Below are 22,591 nucleotides of genomic sequence, written 5' to 3'. Positions count from 1 at the left end.
CATGTGATTGGCTGACTGTAGAATGACATCACCACAGCTACTGTAGATCTAGGAACAATGTGGATAGCCGTTTCACCAGTAAAGCTGGTGTTTTATACCTTTCCATATGTATATTTATCAGGGATAGGCTACCACGCAGCAACATACGTGATTCTTTACTTCTTAATATTGTTGTCGTTGTTGCACTGCACTTCTGTTCTTTGTGAGCAGTAAACCTGCCTCTAGCCCCAAAGTTGGGGTAGCTATGGGGTTGCTGAGCACATTCTTGGGGTTGCTATAGCAACCGCAAGCAACCCCTTAGCGCCACCTCTGGGCTTGATACGCTGCGGTGATACGCGAATTCCTTGTTGCATAATCTGCACACAACCACGCTCTTGTCAAAGCTTCCATCCGTCTGTATTTAAAAAAAAAAAAAAAAAAAAAATTATAGTGTGCGATTAAAATGCGTTATTTTTTTTAACGCGCTAATATGTGTGTAGTTAATTAATCGAAATTAACGCGCTAAAGTCCCAGCCCTAGTTAAAACTGATCAGCTCACGGAAGTAAAAATCCACTTTGAGACATCTTCAGGAGAATCAGCTGCTAACACAAGTTTGACAAATCATTAACAGAAGGAAACTTTCTGCTTTATTTGATGATCTTCTCTTGAATGTTGTCAAGTGACATCTGTGGCGGGATTTAGGGACCACAAATTTAGAATTTAAGCCTTACAAACTTAAGAGTTGCTATTTATGCAAGAATACAAACAATACCCATCCACTGTCAAAATACATAAACAACAATGAGCAAAACTAGTTTACCATCACTACCATTGTAGATATTCACCAATTTTTTAGTTTATCCTTCCATAATGAAGGTGGAGAGCCTGGGAGGGCACAGCACAGAAGAAAATTCTTTGGCAGTACCATCCGTCATATTATCCATGTGAATGTTAAAATCCCCGGTCAAGATAAAATGGTTAAAATCAGTCGAAATAACAGACAATAATTCAGAAAAATCATCAATAAAACTTGCACAGTATCCTGGAGATCTGTAAATGATTAAGAACAGGATTTTAGGAACACCCTTTAAAATAAAACTCAGATATTCAAAAGAAGTGAAATCACCAAATGATATCTCTTTACACTGGAATGGATCTTTATATAAGGCAGCCTCCCCCCCACCTTTCCTCCCATTTCGGCATTTATCCATAAAACTAAAGTTTGGGGGGGCTGCTTCATTAAGAACAGTAGCACTTGTGCTCTCTGTTAACCATGTTTCTGTCAGAAAAAGAAAATCTAAATTGTGTGAAATTATGAAGTCATTAACTAACAGTGACTTATTGGACAGAGATCTAATATTAAGTAAGGCTAGCTTTGTGGAGTTTACACTGGTCTCTGTTGTATTCTGAGTTGTACCTGGTACCGATAACAGATTAGATAAATTCACTCAGCAGGTTGACTGTTTTCGATTCCTTCTTTTACTAACTAATACAGGAATCCTATTGGGCCCCAGCTTGTTCTCAGAACAGCTGTCAGAAGTCGGACTTCTATAGCAGGGACCCTGAACACATCATGGCATGGTATCTTTGGTTTGAACAGTGCTATCTTTGTTTTGAACTCTGGGTGTTGTGCTGCTCCTTGAACACCCTGCACATCCCCTCGTGTCCTGCTCTGCCAGGACAGATGATGTAAGAGGAGGAGGGGGTGCCCTGCGTTTCTCGGTTGATGGTGGTCGCTGGAGTCCTGGCTGGGATAGAGACATCCTTTGGAGACCTTGGGTGATGTGGAGTAAAGGGTCTGGTGAGGGGGGAGGGCTGGGGGTTGTTTGCCTCGCTGCTGTGTCCTTCAGTCTAATCTGTACAGTCATGTTTGGGTTTGCCGTCCCAACAGCATGACGTAAATGTGCACCAAGTAATCTGCATCCAGTTCGATTGGGATGCACGCCATCAGGTCTGAAACGCTCCTTACAGTTCCAAAAGATATTAGAGTTATCAATGAACTTAATCCCATGGGCGATGCATGCATTTGACAACCATGTGTTCAGGCCAAGAAGTCTGCTGAAAAGTTCAATTCCTTTATCCACAGTAGGAATGGGGCCTGAAATGGAGACCCGGTGTGCTCCATAGTGACACAGTCTCTCAAACAGCAGAGAAAAATCCTTCTTCAAGATCTCAGAGCCAGTCTTCCTTCTCAGAATATCAAAAGACCCTGTGTGGACAATGATCCTCGTGCCATCTGGATGAGTAGACAGAATGGTCGGCAAAATACCTATCAGTTCCCTGACTGATGTATCAGAAAAAGTTATATTTTCCGTCTTTGCCATTCTGACATGCTGTGTTATAGAGTCCCCGATCAGAATGGTGTCTATTCCATTCTGTGTGGAGGTGTCGATCGCTTCTGTAGTCCTCACCTTGGTTGTGGGATTTGGGCTTCTCCTGATGATCTGGTTAGCCCTAGGCTGAGGTTTGGGGCCATTTATTTTGTTTGTCTTCATGTTTGGGTTACATTCATCATCACACACTCTATTTTGAGTCAACGGATCGTATCTATTGTGCAATAGAACTTCACGTGGCGGAGTGAGTGCTGGAGGTTTAGGTTTAGTGCTGGGTTTACCTCTGCGACGGACAACATGAGACCAGATCCTGGCTGGGGTTGATGATTTGGGTTTGGCACCAACACTGTTCCAGTGTGAGATGTCAGTCGGACCGTCCGGTTTGGAAGCTTCACCAGATATTCCAGAGTCATTTGGACAGATCCAGGGAAGTGTCAGCCAGGGCTGCAGTGTGAGATTCCACATCAGCTGTGATCCCATGTAGAAAGATCTGAGTTAGTCCTTTGGCACATGAAGGCTCCACAGCCTGCGCAGGAACTATAATAGAGTCAATAAATTCCTCGTCGTTACGAATGTCTTGCAGCGTTTCAATCCTCTTCTCGAGCTGTGCTACCTTCGCAAAGAGTAGCTCACACTGTGTGCAGCTCACTGATACTGCAGGGTTAGGAGACATTTTTTCTGTTCGATTCTCTTTGTAAACAGGAGGGCTAATACCGTTTACAAATATACAATTAAAAGAAAAAGAATAAAAGAATAAAATTATATCCAAGACTTGTGGAAAGAAGTAGAATGATTTAAAAGCAATAAGCAGCAGGAGGAAGCAGAGAGGAAGCAGAGACACGTCTGCACTCTTCAGAAGCAGGAAGTTGTGTTAAAACAGCAAGATTTCTTCTTGCCACAACCACCTCCCCGCTCCAGAGATCAGGAGCAGAGAGGAAGGGCCCCCAGACCCAGGCAACCAGCAGCCCCCATGGAGCACGGAAGAGAGTAACCAGGCAGCCCATCACAGGAAAGTCACGCTCCAGTCCAGGGGACAGCAGGTGAACACCCTGGGTAGAGCCCCCACAGCCATGGAGCAAAGGAGCCAGAGAACCTGGCTTCTATAATAAAAATAACAAAAACACCCAGCATGAGCCAAGTGCGGGACCAAGAGTGTGTCGAGGACCACACCTCCACCGGCAGAGGGCCCACCTGCCCAAGATGACCAGGCCACCACAGAGAGCCATTCCCAGTGAGCAAGCACCCACCCCGATGCCCAAGGCGAAGCACCGCAGAAGTCAAGACGTGCCCATCCGTGAGAGCAACAGGGAGCAGCCAGACGACAACAGGTCCTGAACCCAGGCCCGACAAACACACAGCAACCAAGATACAAAGACACGGACATCCAGTCACACTAAAGGCGGTAGCATGGTTGCCGCGTCTGTCACGGCGGTGGTGGACCGTGACGTCAAAATGACGTTTCAGGCCTGGCGCTTCCCTTGAACAGACGGCGCAGCGCGTTGTCGTGCACCAGTCGATTTTTGTAACTCGGCGGCGCCGAGCACAACGAACCGGATGGACCGATGTGAGACCAGGCTCAGTCAGGAGGTGCGTTTGTACAGGCAGCTGTACGAAACTGCAGGGAAACAGCACAGGGAGCACGTAAACTCCCAAAACTGCTGTACAGAGATGGGCAGAACTTTGGGGAAAGAGGGAGAGTTCTGTAAGAATGTGTGGAAGAAGCTACGGGACATATACGTGAAGGCAAAGAAGAGGGCAGAGACTCTGTTGATGCCGGGGGCTTCAGACCTTCACCTCTTTTAACTGAATTAAAAAATTAAAATGATCCGAAAACTGCAGCAGTATCATTAATTACAGTATTCTTGCTCTTGACAGCGGCATTGTTTTCTTCTCCACTTTCGTGCTTGTAGAGTAGAGGTAACCTTAACGTAGCAGCGCCACCTCTGTGACGGAGAAAATTGCAACTACTGGCGCGCAACGACTTGCGCCACTATATAGGGTCCTATGGCGGGCACGAACTCGTGACGTCATCAACACCGCTCGCGCGAGCAGACGCGGCAACCATGCTAGAGCCTTTACTCACTCAGAGGCCCCCAGGGGCCACGCAGCAGCCGGCCCGATAGACAAGACAGCGCCCCCCCCACACACACACACAGGCCACCAAAAAAACAATAATAATTTACAAAGGAATCTGAATGTGACAGAAAGTCTGTAAGTGAATGTTCATGCTGTTTTTGTATTTTATATTTTATCATTTTATGCAGACGCAATGAATGATGCACTGACTGCCACTTTACCTGTGGCAATGACAATAAAGACCTATTCTCTTCTATTTTGACAGGTGACCTTCGACCTATAAGACCATGTTCGGAGAGAGGGGAGGAGGGGAGGGTTGTGAGCATGTTGTGTTTGGTCAAGAGGTTATGAGAAGTATATCCGATGAAGGTTAATTTTCAGGAAAGAAGCTGTCAACATTTGAGTATCATAGAGGTATGGGTTAGGTTTAAGAATAAACAGAATTGCGAAGATGGAAGACCAGAGAAGGAAAGCCAACCCATGGACAGTGAGCGAGGTGCAGACCTTTCTGTGTGTGGTGGCCGAGGACCGCATACAGAAGGAACTGGACAGAGCAACACGAAATGAGAAGCCAAGCTGATGGCTAACCATGGCTATCACCAGAATTCTCAGCAGTGCCGAGACAAGCTGAAGAGCTATTACCGGCAGGTAAAGGACCACAACAGCCGGAGTGGGTCAAACCGAAAGACTTGAAAGTGATTCGACCAAATGGACGACATTTACGGTCACCGCCCGGCGAACGGCGTGGATTCGGCGACGTCTTTGTTGGAGGCGATGGAAAATGTTAAGTGTTGTTCTTATCCCCTTGGTGCAACGCTTATATCTTAACAAATGCATGTTTTATATCATAACAAATACATGTTCAGTCTTTAACTTGTGTAAAAAGTTACACAGGTGTCTCATGTAAGTTGTTCTGAGTGAGCTAGCAAACAACGCTGTTTTGGAAGGCTAGCACAGTGTCTCACCTATGCGGTTACGTGTATGCGTTTCGTATGTTCACACTTTTTTTTTTTTTTTCACTCAAGACTCGGTTTGTTCAACCGATGAGTGTTCGGTTGCTGAGGTCAGCGAAGATCCTCCAATCCCGCAGGCTTCAGAACCGACACTGGCATCGCAATCTGCAGCTGAGGCAACAGCTGCTGCTATCTGCATTCCACCGGCACCAACACTGGCGTCGCCTGTATCTGAGACAACTCCTGCTGTTTACTTTTGTACTGTCTTTTTTAACACATTGACTACCAGCGGTTTTTACAGAATTATGTCGTAGAATCCCAGCGTTCTAAACCATTTTTTTGACGTTTTTTGAACAGTCACAGCATATTATGTGATAGGGCCACTGAAACATGTTATGGCTCGAGACTTTAAACTCTTTGTGGGTCAAAACTGCGTGTCTCTAGGTGCCGCCATTAGCGAGCTATCCTTAGCTAAACCAAGGCGGGTATCCACCAAAATCAACAACAAACTGAGATATCGGGGCTTTAGATACTTACATATCCGGGTCAGAGGATTTGCGTCGTGTCGCATGTTGCAAAGCTAACCTGCTCATAAGACCGCCTCCTTAGACTTGTCGCGTGTCTTCTTCTCCTTCTTGTTGTTTGTTTATGTTACTTTACCGCCACCCTCTGGAAACCGACACGTGCGATTGGACGAAATGCGGAAATGCACAACAATCAATGCAGCGTTATCAAAATTGTTCTTGAGTTGACGCAAAGCCATTGGCGTAATGATCAAAATGTCCAGATGATGACACCAGTTTTTGACTGCCATCTATGTCAGTTCTGTTCATCACATAATTACAAAAATCACACAGAATGTGCATTAGAATGTATAGATTCAGAATCCATAAAAAAAACGTAAAAACGTATTTTTACCATGTGGGAGCCAACACATGGGCAGTAAAAACGTAGTTTTACGTGACTTGGGAGTCAGTGTGTTAATAAAGAGCTTGGTTTAACTAAACAATATGAACTGTCAACTGCATTACACATTACACTCCATCGTTGTGTTTACTTTTGACTAACCGCGGCGTGACACTTTGTAGTCACCTGAAACCGGCGTCATGTTAGTGGTGAACGGGCCGACTCCGCCCACTTCCAGGTCACGGTTTGGGTGGAAAAGGAAATGTTACTGGTGCCGTGTTGTGTGGTGTAGTGTTGGGCTATATTGAACCGAGTAGAGTAGGGCTAGCTTGGCGGTGGAAAAGGGGCAAAAGATTACAAGTAAACAGGCAGAGTGATCTATCTGTCCTTGAGAGGGGAACAAGTTTGGTTGTGTTTCCATTACAACCGAGTATCCCTTTGTGCCTCCTCGACGTGGGCGGGGTCGTCGTAACACGGCTGCGCGACCAGAACAACAACAACAACATACGAGGAGGATAGCATGGAGGACATGGAGGCGCTCGTGTTGCTGCTCACCCTGTGGCTTTTTGTCGCACAGAAGGCAAGAGAAGAGAGCCAGAGAAGACTCCTGGCCGCCAGACAAAACAGGATTGAAAAGTGACGACACTCATCGGCCAATCAGTGGAAGGCAGTCGGCTGACGTCACGTTTTAGTAACGCTTCGGCTCGCTTGGAACCAGGGCTGAGGTGATACCAAAAGTCTACCCGGTTGCAGGTACTGCGTGCTAGTGGAAACACACAAATAGTTCCAGAGAAAGGAACTCTGAATGCTTCAGCATACCAAGAGATTTTGGACCATTTCATGCTCCCAACTTTGTGGAAACAGTTTGGGGACGGCCCCTTCCTGTTCCAACATGACTGCGCACCAGTGCACAAAGCAAGGTCCATAAAGACATGGAGGAGCCAGTTTGGTGTGGAAGAACCTGACCGGCCTGCAGAGTCCTGACCTCAACCCGATAGAACACCTTTGGATGAATTAGAGCAGAGACTGTGAGCCAGGCCTTCTGTCCAACATCAGCCCGACCTCACAAATGCACTTATGGAAGAATGGTCAAAAATTCCCATAAACACAGTCCTAAACGTGTTGACAAACTATTGATTCTACAAAATGTTACCCATCACCATGATTTTGTTTGTCAGTTTATATTTTTTCTTCTTTTGTCTGTGACTATGTCGGATAGATACATAGTTGTCTTTAATAATCTGAGGGAAATTAATTGTATACTTAATCAATAAAATAATCTGACCAGTGCCATCAGTTTAAATTGATTTAAGAACTACAAGGTCGTTCATGCTCTACATAATTTATGAATCAAGCTTATGAATAATGTAAGCAGTGGTCTTAAGGCTAAATTCAATTAAAATCTAAAAGCATAAAGGAGGTTGGTGGGCATAAAATGTACAATTTATATGGTTTTTATGCAGTAGAAAAGCATGAGGTTTTAATTTTAGCTTGATTTAATCTTTCGTGGAGCATAAGCTATCAGCAAAACAACACAACACGGAGCTGAGGCAGTAACCAAGATGGCATAAACAATTCAAGAAAGATTTTAATTTGATCGTTTTTATATCTATTGTTCTGAGTCTCCGTTCACTCGCCTGTTAGGATTCTAACTGCAGGGCTGCAACCTGGCAAAAAACTAGGTGAAACAGGAAATCAGTATGTTTTCTTTGCATGCTCACTTGTTTCAGTGTTTGCTCATAAAATCGGGCTATTGTTCATGTCTGAATCTTACTGCAAAGCCACCACTGTTTAGGTTATTGTGTGAGGAAGGATGGATTAAGCAAAGTCTGCAGTCTTTAAGGCAGAATAAACCTCTTATAGAAACCCCCTTCTTGAACTCAAGCCTTGTTTGGTGGTCAAGAGCTTGGCTAGAATCAGGTATGAAGTCGGATTCAGCCAGGTCCAATATTTTGGAATGGTGCAATATTAACATAATTTTATCAGGAATATCTGTGAACTGGCTTATTAAAGCTTTTGAAGAGCCTAATGAAGAGTCTGTCATCCACTTTCACCTTTGATTTATGACAATAAACATTTTTGTACAGTGCAGCATTACACTTGTAAAATACTTTAGTCTTGGAACAGTTTGGTCACTGCCACTCATTCAAAATGTATGGAAAAGTGTGTCCAAACTTTTGACTGGTCCTGTATAAATATGTACTATTTGTTCTGTAAAAATGCATTTCAGTTTAATTTAAAAATGATAAACGGTTATAGAAATGTAAATACTTGACAACTGAAATGCATGCTAAATTAAATTCACGCATTTCTAGCTATATTGTTACACATGAACAAGTTTTACAAACTTGTGAATCACTTCCTGTTGGTTTGTGGGGTGTGTTTACATAGCATAGAGTACATCTGCAGAGAAATCGCAAATATATGGCACAGTTACTCAATACGCCTCGTTAGTGGTAATATTCAGATGAGGACAGCATCACAAAAGAGACTGCTTGCAAGGGAAGGCTAGTAGGCAAGGGCCACGGCGAGGCCATGAGGTCTTTGGAATTTTGGGTTAAAACATAGTTGGCTACCCAAAATATTCATACAGGTTTCCCAGCCTGGAGAAGATTATGCTGCCAGGCCCCAGTGATCTCTAGTAGGATAGTTCAGAGTCAACCCAAAGTTTTATTTTATGGAGTACTTACACAGAATCATATTTTGAGCCCCTGCTCTCTACTAAGTCCAACACTCACTACACACTCTAGCTTCACCGATACCTTTACATTGTCCATGCTTGATCATTTGTGCAGTGTATAGCCTATATTCCATGCACCCATACTAAATTAAACGAGCAACAATACATCTACAAAACAATCTTATTTTCATTGCTTTTGAAATTTGCAAAAAGGCAGAACAATCTCAATGAATTTCACAGACCGTATATTATTGAATTAAGATTAAGATCAGATTTATTGGTCATGCATACACACAAAATTTGTCCTCCACATTTAACCCATCCAGGTTGGCACCTGTTGACACACACATGCACAGGGTCACACACTCACAGACAGATGCCAACCTGGAGCGGTGGGCAGCCATTCAGCGCCCAGGGAGCATGGGGGTACGGTGCCTTGCTCAAGGGCCCCTCGCCTGTGGCAAGGAGGTGGACTGCCACCCCTCCAGCTGTTATAGTGAGAGTGGGAATTGAACCTGCCAACCTTTTGGTTATTGGATGACTGACTCTAACCACTGAGCCACGGCTGCTTTAAAATAAAACAGACATATGTAAAAACAAAGATTACTACACAAAAACTGAAATAATGTACAATGAACTGATTGTCTAAAAAAATATAAGAATGTAACAACAATAATTCTAATATATGAATATGAATAGATACTTTTTGGAAAAATGAAAATATTGTGTGCAAATGTGTGGTAAAAGTTCAGACAACATCCCAAGGGTATGAAGAACTTGATGGGCAATAATATTCACAAAATAAATCTCTTGAGACTATTTAATAATTCATCAACCCATTGATTATGTCAATACTTTCTAAACACAAACAAGGATAAGGCGTAACAAACAGTAACATGCATAAATGCTAAATTACAATGCAAACTACTTTGCCTACAGTTGTAAAGCATTAAAATTTCCCAAAATATTATATACAATAGAGATGAGATAGTTCATATGTGTAAATTTACTAAGGATACAGTCATCCTTATACAAGACTTTAGATATAGCCTATATAACACTTTTCTGTCGTGTTGTTCCTCTTAGGCGGTAGCTGAGTCCCATTGCACACTGCCTTATCCAAAAATAACCAATCTTGTGACACCTGAGGACCTATCTCACCTGTCACAGCTGGTAAGACTAATATTTATTTTTTTTCTACTGCAAGGAGAATCCATGAATTTTTTGTTTTTTTTTATGTTTTATGTAATGGTTTACATTTGTTTACACAGTGTCTTTTTAACTATGATGCAGTTTTATATGTTTTGTTAGCATCTGTCATGTATATGCACTGTACTATTATATACTGTATGCAGTGCTTTTTCTTTAAAATCACACACCAATAAACATGTTGCCCAAGGACACTTTCATGTAGATGTAAGCGGGAATTGAACTGCTTTATGGCTGAAAGATGACTACACTGTTAGCTAAGATATGGCTCAAATAAATTTATTTTCAGGGCTCAGTAGAGCCTGCATGTTCTCCCTACGCAGGCATGTGCTTTCTGTCTATTCCAGCTCCCTCCCGCTAGCCAAAAACATGTATGTAAGGTAAATGGGTTATTTTCAATTAACTGTAGGGGTGAGTGTCTCCATGTTGACCCTGTGATGAAATTACATTATGTCCAGGGTATACTCTGCCTCAATTCGCTATCGCCCCGTGACCCTGAATATGAAAAAGCCGGTATGGAAAATGGAAAAATGAATGAACACCAAATTTGGTTCACCCCATTGTGGAACTGACCTACATTGGTCACGGTGGCAACAGTCTAAACAGAAATCTACAGACCTCCCTCTCCCCATCCACCTCCTCCAGCTCTTCCAAAGGGACACAGTTGTTCTCATGCCAGCCCAGAGGAATAATCTTTCCAGTGGATCCCAAACTACCTAAACTGGGCTCCTTTTGCAAAGGAGGAGCCGTAACTCTACTCTGGGCCCCTGCTGGATGGCAGTGGTTCTCACCCTAACTCTAAAGGTGAGCCCAGCCACTATTTTGGTGGCTGCTTATTTCAAGCTCACACTTTTGGCATGTCAACCAAGATTGCTCATGACCATAGTTTAGGGTTGGAACATAGATTGACATAAATCGACAGCTCTTTTTTCCATGTCAGACCAGGGAAATGTGAAATGTACACATGACTGCAGAAGCTGCCCCAATTCACCTCCCTAAATCCACTCTTGAGAAAGACCCTGACTGAGGACAGTGGCCTCAAACTTGGATATGCTAATTCCCATCCTCGTCTGCAAATTTCCTCAGTGACTGCTGGAGGTTTCCACTTGATGAAGCCAAGAAGACCACATCTACAAAAAGAAAAGATGCAATCTTTAGCCTAATCTTTTTATGGCTGCAGCTCCATACAGTCACCTCAGCAATGGAGGCCTGGCACATGACCCATTCAGACTCAATGTTGCCTGCTTGCCTAGAATGTTGGAGGAGCACTGCTGGAGATGGGAGTTGAAGATCTCCTGGACTAGCACCTCTCAAAAACATTCCCAACACACCCTCACTAAATACGTGGGTGCACCAAACTTATTTGCCTTCCCCCCTTGCCACCAGATAGAAACTCCCCATCAGGTGGTGATCTGTTAACAGATCAGATGCTTTTTACACCTGAGTGTCCATCCATAAGCCTATCCCTTTCCACTGCCTCTCACCCAGAGCAACTCCAGAGTGGAATTAAGTAAAGGCCCTCTGGAGGAAATTGTTTCCAGAGCCTCGGGAGCCTCTACTATGTGTCAAGGTGAGCCAAACTACATCCAGTTGTTATCTTTCAACCTCCTGTACATACTTGGGCTCCTTCCCCACCATAAAGTGATGTTCCATGGTAGAGTAGCCAGTTTCAGCCGTAGATAGATCAAACCACCAAGGCCTGACCCTTTGATGCAACAAAATCCACAATGCACCCTTACGGGTTGCGTATGGGTGCATTGTGGATTGTGGATCACCCATTGGCCATATCGTATTGACCTAAAGTCCAATCAGCATAAATTTCAGTACATAGGTACAAGTGTCTTGAAGCAGAATCCAAATGTGGATTTATGTGGGCAAGGCCTCTTCATCATTAAGTTTTCATTAAGTTTCCCCATTTGTTGATGACTTAAACTACGTAGATCTGAAATTTTTGATAGAAATTATATATATATATATATATATATATATATATATATATATATATATATAAAAACACACAAATATAATATTCTCTCAGAACAATAAGTATTTTGTTTTCTGTGTGTGTGTGTGTGTGTGTGTGTGTGTGTGTGTGTATCCAGAACCACAGCAACAGCGCGAGTATGGGGGTTCATTGCAGGCTGAGCCTGTTGTCCTCCCAAGACGTAACGTTGACATTAACAGGCAGACTTCGGCTTCACAGTCTGCAGGCTGTGAGTTATTCCAAAATGAGTTTTATGCTTACATTTTTATGGATTGTTTTTAGAAACTAAGTTGAAAGTTCATACATATTGACTGGAGGAGGGTCTGGGGTTTTTTTTGTTTTTTTTTAAATAAGGAAAATAAATTGTTTGATTATTTCCTGTGGTCACACAAAAACACTTGATACATTTGGAACATTTAGTCTTCATGTTTAACCGTCTTCATCTTATTTTCAGGTAAGATTCAGGTCTTTAGAGCTGCTCATTGCTGCCTCTGTCCAGCTTGAAGCATCCAGTCCCATGTTCCTTCATGAGGGCAGACTTGTCAGAGAGGTATAACAGTTTTCAACTAACATTAACTAACTGGCTACTCTATCCATAACTTGCCGATAAGTTGGATATCTGTATCTGCACTCTGTATTACCCATACATACAAATACAAATTACAATGAGCCAGCACCAAAAAGAGCAGCTTTCTCAATAGTCACACTTAAATTCAAAAACCTTTAACCTGCTGTGTTGAAAAAAAAAAAAAATGTGTTTAATTTCCTTGTTTGAATAGTCACTCTGAGTCAATTAAATGAACAATGAAAAGGTAACATACTTACCGAAATTTTAAAACTTATACTGAACACCTGACAACTGTTGAGACTAAATAATCTAAATTTGTTTTCCCCCCAAAAAAACCTCCAGATTCTTTATTTCTCATTTATTACTTTACTTTGTTATCTAAACATTACTATTAATTAGATTTTGATTACATTTGTTTAATTTAATACAGACTGTATTGTCAGTCATTAAAATTACACTTCATATCGAACTGTGTTGCATCTACAACAAAAAATTATGATAAACTTTTACACAACTCCCACATGCACAGCAAAGTTACATTTATATAAGAAAGCGTATTATCATCCCTACCATCAGGAGTAGGTACCAGGTCCCATTACAAAGCCCTGATAATCTTAACACGAGGGCAGCTGACCTAAGATGGAAGATCATGGATCATTTTTATTTTTTGGCTTTTTATGCCTTTAATGATAGGACAATTGGAGAGAGACAGGAAGCGGGGGGCAGAGAGAGGGGGAAGACATGCAGCAAAGGGCCGTCCGGTGCGGGAGTCGAACCGGGGCCCGCTACAGCGAGGACTATAGCCTCTGTACATGGGGCGGCTGCTGTACCCACTACGCCACCAACCGCCCCAGATCATGGATAACTTTGATACTTGAAGCCTGCGTGGCCCTTTGCAAAGGCTACAAGACCTGATGTAAGACGTGAATGCAGCATAACATACTATACCTACTGGGACCATCACAGAGACCAATTAGCTAATGAACACCACAGCTGCAGTAATCCTAGAGATGATTGGGAACAAGACTGACAACATAAGAAGCAGTAAAGGGTAGTGTCCTCCATGGAGAAGAAGGTTGGAGGCCAAGATCAAGGCAACATGGACAGAAGTTAGCCAGCTATCAGAGCTTCAGAAAGGTGTAATGAAGAAAGAATGCCCTAAGAATTACAAAAAAAGCTCTGGCTATCCAACTGAGATGGTATACAAAAGAAACAGAAGCAAGAAGAATATATTGGCTTGTTCAGTGGGGAACATCCGAAGTGTACTGTCAGTGGCAGAGTGATAAGATGGGAATAGATTCACCCAAGGCCGAAACTGAACTACACTGGAAAAGCATATGGGAGGAAGACGCGTCACATAACACCAATGCTCCATGGATCTGAGAACTGAACACAGCAATCTGCCAGCACAGGAATCAATGACCATCACAGTTGCAGACATCTAAGAGAGGGCCTCAAGTATTAAGACTTGAGACTGCACAGGGCCATTATGATACACCCTGTGGCTAAAGAGCCCAAATGCACCCTAGTAACCAAGGTTAGGCAGTCCTGATAAAGAAGGATCGCCCAAAGGGGCAGCCAATAACCTGTCTCTGTACAACATGAAGGTAGCCAATACATGAGCAGAGCCAGAGGGTGATTGGAAGCAACACTAGAGGAGCTAAACATCAGCCTCTGATGAACCGAACTTCACTCAAGACTGCCTGGATGGACTACAAAAAAAACTTACAACTCAATAGCACAGACATGGATACTTGAATGTTGGAACTCTGTAACATCAACAGGACACTAAAAACTCAATGGAACTGTGGAAAACAAAACTAGAGGCCATTTTAAAGTTGTCAAATTATGCCCTTTTTAACATTTGGACACAATTTTCAGAGGTCTTATTAAGATGTATGAGACAGGGTTTGGTCAAAATACCTCTTGGTTTAAGCACAGTGCCTATCTCTTTCAGCCTTAAAACTTAAAACGTTAAGTCTTTTTTCGGGGTGCGGTCTTAGCAAGTGTTCAGCCCTGCCCTTTTGGTGAGGTCAGCAGCTACAACAGCTGGGACTAACCCCTCTGTGGCTCAGTTTCTTCAGTCCAGTGTTGTTCAAGTTGTTGAAACAGTTTGATGGTTGCTGCACATACGCGGTCCTCTGCTAACTCTTGCTGGAACATTAACTTCAAATATAGTTTATCCACTGGGCTCTTATATCCTCAGAGGCTGGTGGTAATATGTAAGCTGCATGCTCCTTAGTACAGCTACCAACAGTACATTTCCACAAGAAGATCGAGCATGGTGGATACGAGAAGGCGGAGGGTCCAAGGCTTAGAAGAGGAGTTGGAATGGACTCATCGAGTGACATACTTTATAAATTAAAATTGGATTGGCTAATTAAATGACAGACCTTCAAACAAAGTGGAACTTGAAAAATGTCAGGATTGCCTTTTTGGGAAGTTTCACACTTGCTGAGGACTTCAGACACCCGAATGGCAAGGCAAGGCATCTTTATTTATATAGCGCATTTCATACCACAGGCAAATCAATGTGCTTTACATAAAGACAAGGCATTTAAAAGATAAAAATTAAAACACAGTTAAAAGCAATCAAAGAAGAGGGGAAAAAAGAAAAATATAAAAAATAATCATTAATTAATTCATTTAAAAGTTAAGAGTGCAGATAAAATACTTTCAGGTGTCATATGCACAGCTAAACAGAACTGTTTTCAGCCTGGATTTAAACATTGTCAGAGTTGAGGCCTGTCTCACATCTTCTGGAAGACTGTTCCAGATGTTAGGAGCATCAAACTGAAACGCAGCCTCACCTTGTTTCGTCCTGACTCTGGGCACCAGCAGGAGACCCCTCCCTGAGGTTCTCAGAGCCCGAGTTGGTTCATATGGAATGCATGCTCCAAAGAACAGGAAAAAGTTATTTCTCTATAATATGTCCCCTTTAAAGCCAGTTGCTCAAGTTACCATCAAGTACTGCATCTACAGGAGTTACTCTGTTCCTGCTACTGTTCTGTAGAGTCTTCATCACATCATCACAAAGAGTGGCTATGGGAACCAGTTCTGAGGTGAAGCAACCATCACCTCCTCCACATGGATGACATCAAGCTGTATGCCAGGACTGAGTATGACATCGACTCATTGAGGACATCTGGATGTCATTTGGACCAGATTAATAATTTCTAAGAGAGGCAAGGTGTTTACAACTGAAGGGGTTATACTACCAGAAGGAAAAATATTCAGATATTCAGGAGAGCTACAAACACTTTGGAGTCCTACAGGCAAATGGCAATCACAAAGAAACCCAAAGGAAGTCATGAACTGTTAAGTGAATGTCTCAGGCAGTTGAAACTCAGGGAAGGGAAGGATGAGGAAGAGAAACCTTCATGGAAAGATAAGCCTCTGCAAGGCATGTACCTCTGACAGACTGAAGAGGTTGCTGGTACTGAGAAGTCCTATGAGTGGCTAGAATGAGCTTGTCTGAAAGACACAATGGAGGCACTAAACATTGCAGCAAAAGAACAGGCCCTGAGCACAAGCGAGGCCAGGCTCTACCACACCAGAAAGGACCACAGGTGCAGGCTGTGCAAAGTGGCCTCTGGAACAGACAAGCACATAGTTGCAGGGTGTAAGGCGCAGCCGCGGCTATTCAGAGACAACACAGGAAGCCGGACAGCCTCTCCCATTCTCTGGCGAAATTGCTACATCTTCAATGTTAAATTGACGATAAAACAGTTATTCACAAAACACAAGATATGCCCAATACTGCATTTACTTTCATAACTCCAACATGTTGTCCTGTAGCTTAATGAAGTGATTTGTTCTGAAATCGCCGCCGTTCACTGAGGAAATCATGTTATGAAGCCGCCACTAACAGCCAGGCTTCCGAGCCGAGGGCTGCCCGGCTTCAGGAGGGGGGGAGAGTCAAGTTTTTTTTTTACAATTCTAGGTCATCATTGGCTAAATCGACAAAAACTCATCACTTCCGAGGGAGCTCGGCGTCTTTGGGGGTAGATTAGACGTGGGCGTGTCAATATGAGGGGCTGTGTCGTGATGATTGGAGTTAGTGTTTGTCCATCATGACAGATGTTGTCGCAGCCGAATTTTTAAGCGGGGAGAAGCACGCTGGAACTTCAGTCCCAAAGCGGATACGAAAGAGACTGGTTGTCTGTGAAAGTGCTGTAATACTTTTAGTTGTTTCTTTCCAGAATTCATGCTGCCCATTCACAAATGTTACCTTTTTTAAGAATACTTACCACCACCATCAAACTCTAAGTATTCATTATGACAGGGAAAAATGCTCCACAGATTCTGACCCAGCCACAGATCCAGCCATTTACAGGCCTTAGATTCCATCATACTTGATTTTGGCCTTGCTGTGTGAATTTTCAAAGTCTATACCTTCTTTCTGTGTATTTGCTGGGCATACTTGTCATACGAGACACAGCTATGTTATAACTAATTCTTTTTAACTTTGCTATCTTCTGCTTTGGGATGGCACGAGCCACTACAACCCCGAACGCGTAATATGGGCTTCCCCTGTTTTAAAAGTCAGCAGCCGCCACTGGTAAGGCGGGTACGGCAAACATGGAACGCCATTACCCAGTGGCAGAAATAATATACAGGAAACATCTGTGCTGAATATGTGTTGAAAATCCTAAAGTCATATTGGGAGATACTTTCAAAGGTAATGGAGAATAACATAGCTAAGATCCTATGGGACTTCCAGACCCAGACTGATAAAGTGGTGGTGGCTAACCAGGCGACATTGTGGTGGTCGACAAACTTCAGTAGAAGGCAGTAGTAATAGGTGTAGCAATTCCAAATGACAGCAATATCAAGAAAAAAAAAGAACACAAGAAGCTTGAAAAATACCAACGGCTCAAGGAGGAAGCTGAATGAGGGAGTTGGGGGATCATGGCCCCAAAACTGAGAGTGGCCTCAACAGATATAACAATAATAATACATCTAAACTATATGAATAAATAATCTGTTCCACAGAAGTTAGTTTATTTATTACTTATTTATGTAGTAAATAAATCAACTATGCATTATTACCTCCAATTCAATTATGTTCATTTTTCTGACCTAAAAAATGTTGCCAGCTTTGAGGATAATTAATGTGAATTTCAATAATTGCAATCAGTATGTGTACAAAGTTAAATCAACTCAATTATTTCCTCCTAATTGAACGTTTTATTTTGGAGAATCAGAGTTATTTGTTGGTCAGAAAAGCAGAAATAAAAGTCTGCCAGCAGAGGGTGTGAAAGTGTTTGTTGATGTAATTGCAGATAATCCTGGATCTGAGCAAGGAGGAGGATAACTCCATCCCCATCTGGATTATATTGGGAAGCTCACTGGGAGGCCTGATGCTACTGTCTTTACTGGTCCTGGTCCTACTGAAGGTAGTTGCTCCCCAGCCTTGAAAAGTCATCATCATCCCTTAATTTGATGGGGTTGATTTATTTGGTTAGCTACGTATGAAACAATCATTTGGAAATTAGTGCACTTAAGTTCCAAGGTCAAAATATACATTGTTTTGACTGTTTGTTTCACTAATTGTCTTCTAGTATATAATTAAACATCGTAAAAACATATTTTTCACCACAGTTTACCACTATGTCAGTCAATCAGTCAGCTGATCTATGACAAAAATGCAATAGGTTAATAAACCATGAATCTGTGTCTGTTTTCTTCTCAGCTTGGCTTCTTCAACAGACGCAGACGACAGGAAGTGGAATAATCTGTAGCCAGTAGGATCGCAGTGCAGCAAATATAATCTGTTGAGTACTTCAGTGTTACACTTGGGCTCTGCTTAACAAAAAACTTTAATACATTGCAAGCTTTAAAGGTAGTTATAGTTCGCCTCTTTTGACATCCCATATCAGCAACATCATTTATGAACATCTTCTTACCCCCTGCTGCGTCCTGTGAGCAGAGTTCCAGCCTCGTTTTGGTGTTGATGAAAGTAGTCCGGCTAGTTTGCTAGGGTCCCGAAAATAAAGCGTCTTGTTTCTCAAAACAATATGCGTTCAAAAGAGTAATACATTTGCATCACAAAATCGTCCCTCCAGAAAAAGTCAGAACTCACAATCGTTTGGTGCTATTTCTCTCTACCTTCATATCACTGCCTGCTGTGTAAACTGTGCAGACCGAAGTGCAGACCGAGCAGCAAACACCGTAACAGGTGCGGCTATCGCTAGGTGGCTAACCCCATTGATATGAAGGGAGGAAAAAATAGCGCCAAGCGATGTGAGGTCTGACTTTTTCTGGAGGGACGATTTTGTGATGCAAATGTATTACTCTTTTGAACGCATATTGTTTTGAGAAGCAAGACGCTTTATTTTTTAAACCCCAGCCAACTAGCCGGACTACCTTCATCAACACCAAAACGAGGCTGGAACTCTGCTCACAGGACGCAGCAGGGGGTAAGAAGATGTTCAGAAATGATGTTGCTGATATGGGATGTTACACAGCTTCATGTCCAAAGAGGCGAACTATCCCTTTAAATCTGTTACTCAAGGGCCTCAACAGTTCAACCAGTTAAAGCCTAAAATCAGACACAGGTTATATTTTATTCAAAATCATTTACTGTATTAAAAAACAACTCAAGCAGCTTCAGCTGCAGTCAGTATCCCCATCCCCAGAAAACAGATTGCTTATTAGCCCCACACTCCCAAGTTACTTAAAAAAAAAGAATCACACAATAACCTACAAATGCAATGGTAGAAAAATGGCCTGTGTGCTATATCCATTGAAAGATGCAAATTTTTTACTATTTTAAGATGGATAAAATGCCTTTGACAGACTTGTAAATATCTATTCAATGACATCAAAACAGCAAACATAATCAGTAGTCATTTTCACACATGCACTGCAGTACTGAGATTTTGCTATTATCAAACCAGGTGCCAAGTCTGGAAAAATCAACAGGTGCACCCATATGTTAAAACAACAGCAAGTACTCTGGAAGCATTTACGAGTGTGTGTGCGAGTGAGTGTTGCTGCTGTGCATGATGCTTCCCATGCTTGTTGTTATTGTAGATACCTAAAAATGCATACGGTAATGATACAGATATGTTGTTTGGTTTTGTTTCGAAATACTGCAATATCATCATTTCCCTTTGGAATAAATAAAGTACTTTTTGATTTAATTTCAGTACCAAGACAGTTATGGGGGGCCACTATTCTCAACATGCAACGAAACACAACATACTTGCACGGTGTCTTTTTAGCTCAGCCAGGCATAACATGCTTTCTAACTGTGATATGGCATTTCCAAGGGAGACTCTCCTGCTGTGAAGTGCATGTGTGAACAGCAACAACACAGAAAAGCCATACTACTAGACCCCTGCACATTCTCTATACATTCTCTAGGGGTGATCTGTAACAATGGCAAATGATTTGAAATTCAACAATATGTTCAGAAAGAATAAGACATGGAGTAGCCTACTGCCAATTAGAAAAGCAACAAATATAATGAATGTATTCTATTTAAGCATAAATGAAGCAGGTTATCACATTTGGGATGTGAATAATTGGATATTAAGTCTTACTTTTGTTAATATGAGGTAGAGTTGCAGTAATATGAACAAATCAGTTATTTTGGCAAACAGCTATTTTAATCATTTCTTTAGGAATAACTAGCAAATGTATCCTGGCTTCAGCTTTTTAAGTTAAGAATTCCTGTTTATTTCCATTACTTTTCAGACAATCAGATTTTATAATAGCTTGCTGCTGTAACCATGTTAAAAAGACACATTTTTCATTATTCCTTATTAGAGATTAGATATTCATTCATTCATGTAAGACCTCTGAAAATGTAACATGCCACCCAAAAGTAAATATGACACCATGTTCCTGTTTTACTGGATATCCCATCTGTGGGCTGGGAATCCAAATGTGTTTTCAATGAATTCTGCTCCAGTGACTTAAACGGCGCTGATTGGTCTTTGTTCAACAGTACAGCATCTAACATGGGAAGTTTCCATAACTGTATGTGACACAGAAACTTTATTTTAATGTAAAAACTTTTCTGACCGAACCTGACGAGTGCTCAGATCTCATTCATGGACTTTGCATACCTGCTTCCAGAGATGTATGATCCCTCCCGCGTGTCTGGGTGCGCGCCGTAAAGCCACCGAAGAGGCGCGAGGCGGCGGCATCCCAGCCAGATGTCCGAGCAGCTCAGCCTGCTCTGTTCCATGCGGAGGAGAAGCTCCTCGCCGTCTCTGAGCCCAGCCACCCGCAGAAGGAAGCTCTCACCCTTTCGGTCTCTTCCCACATCTCATGACCGCAGATGATGGACCAGCTTCGCATTTCGGCTCTACAGGCGCGGCGCCCTCGCTCCGGTTCGTCTGTGGACTTCTTCCTCCAACTTGCAATCACTCACTCGTGAACAAAATCCTCAACTACAGAAATTCCTTCACTTTGAGGCAAAGATTCACGCGACCGCTTCACCTCGAGCTACGAACCGCTCCAGCACGCGCTGAAGGTCGAGGCTTGACGAAGCTAACTACATCATTCCCAAAATAGAGATGCGACCCAGATCTTATTTTAATCCAAAATGTTGGTGTTTTTTTTTAAAGAAAAGGAATAGTGGTGGTGAATGAAGTGGTATCTTCTTATCATATCAATCTACAGATCTAATTCTAACGTAGGTTTTCAACCCACAAAGGAAACTATTTATAGACATGCTCACCTTATCCGTTAAGCAGCGCAGGGGAAAAAACGGGAAGTTGTAAGAAAAAAAGCAGATTTTTGTCTGTAACATCACTCTAAAAAGGGAGTAGAGCTCTGGTGATCCATTAGAGCATCTATAACTATCGTATTAATGTTGAAGAAAGAATAAATCAGTTCCACCAATACAAGTTTAAGAATTACATTTCTTTTTCCAGTTTATGTCTGTTGTCAGGACAAAACAAGATATTAGGTCATGATGCTGGCCTTAAGGTTTGAACAATTACTCATGAAAATCAACTACATGGACATTGAGAGTACATCCACCAACAAGGACAATGCTCTTTATGCAATGTTAAAGAAAATAATCCAGGTCTGCACCAGAAGTTCTTAGGCTAGCGTTCTGCCCACACCTGCCTCCACACCAGCTTTCATGAAATCATACAACCTCTGTACAATGGTTTCATACACAAGTACATTCAATTTCTTCATGCGTTTGAAAAGTAAAAAACCAAAAGGTGACAGTTAGTCTGAATCTCCAGCGGCCATGTGGGAAAATGTCATCTTTAACATTCTGAATCTGACTTCCTTTAAAAACCAGAAACAAACTAAAACAAACTTTCTTCTGGGAGACATGAACAAAGCTCCATTATGAGCAACCACAGAGCCTAAAGTCATACATTTTCAATCAGAAAAGGCACATGGCCGGAAGTAGAAATATAAATGTCATATTTATGCCTACAATTATTTGATTTCAAGCTTTCTACCAAACTTTGGCATATTTCACAACAAACTGTTAAATGTCACCATCTTGTGGAACTTCAGACAACTTTAAAATGATCTTCTCTTGACCTAACTAAATAAATAAATAAATAAGCCCACCGAGGTGTTCCTTGGTGAAAATGCAATTTTAAGACAGTCTACATGGTTTGAACTTTTATTAGTGTAGAACCTAAGAGACATTTCTCCCTTCTTGTTCTCTTTGAAAAGCCTAAATACCGCTGGTTATTGTAGCATGCTTAGCTTCTGTGAGGTGGGAGCACCTGGGAAAGGTTTCACAGCGTGTGCTCTGTGGCATCATGCTGCGTATTCATGCCACCGACCCTTTTTTTAAAGACTTTTGTGTTTTCTATAGTTGATGTGACTAAAAAGGGGAAGATGTGAAAGTTACCCACCTGCAAAATGAACAGTTAATAATATATCATGACCAACAGGTAAGTTGTATATCT

General features: G+C 42.1%; 1 protein-coding gene across 1 annotated transcript in view; it reads left to right on the top strand.

Annotated features, from left to right (window-relative positions):
• The window catches only part of itga11b (integrin, alpha 11b), a 259,808-nt gene extending 241,218 nt beyond the window's left edge, over positions 1-18,590 (top strand). The window contains exons 26-30 of the mRNA XM_075469220.1: positions 10,015-10,101; positions 12,240-12,350; positions 12,576-12,671; positions 17,975-18,088; positions 18,385-18,590. Coding sequence (XP_075325335.1) covers positions 10,015-10,101; positions 12,240-12,350; positions 12,576-12,671; positions 17,975-18,088; positions 18,385-18,426 — 450 coding nt within the window. The 3' untranslated portion in view covers positions 18,427-18,590. The remainder of the gene's footprint in view (positions 1-10,014; positions 10,102-12,239; positions 12,351-12,575; positions 12,672-17,974; positions 18,089-18,384) is intronic.
• The last annotated feature ends 4,001 nt before the right edge of the window (positions 18,591-22,591 follow it).

Source organism: Odontesthes bonariensis, chromosome 7 (genome assembly GCF_027942865.1).
Source record: "Odontesthes bonariensis isolate fOdoBon6 chromosome 7, fOdoBon6.hap1, whole genome shotgun sequence".
Classification (NCBI taxonomy): Eukaryota; Metazoa; Chordata; class Actinopteri; order Atheriniformes; family Atherinopsidae; genus Odontesthes; species Odontesthes bonariensis.
The sequence above is the reverse complement of the archived record's forward strand: the minus strand, read 5'-3'. Positions and strand labels throughout refer to the sequence as shown.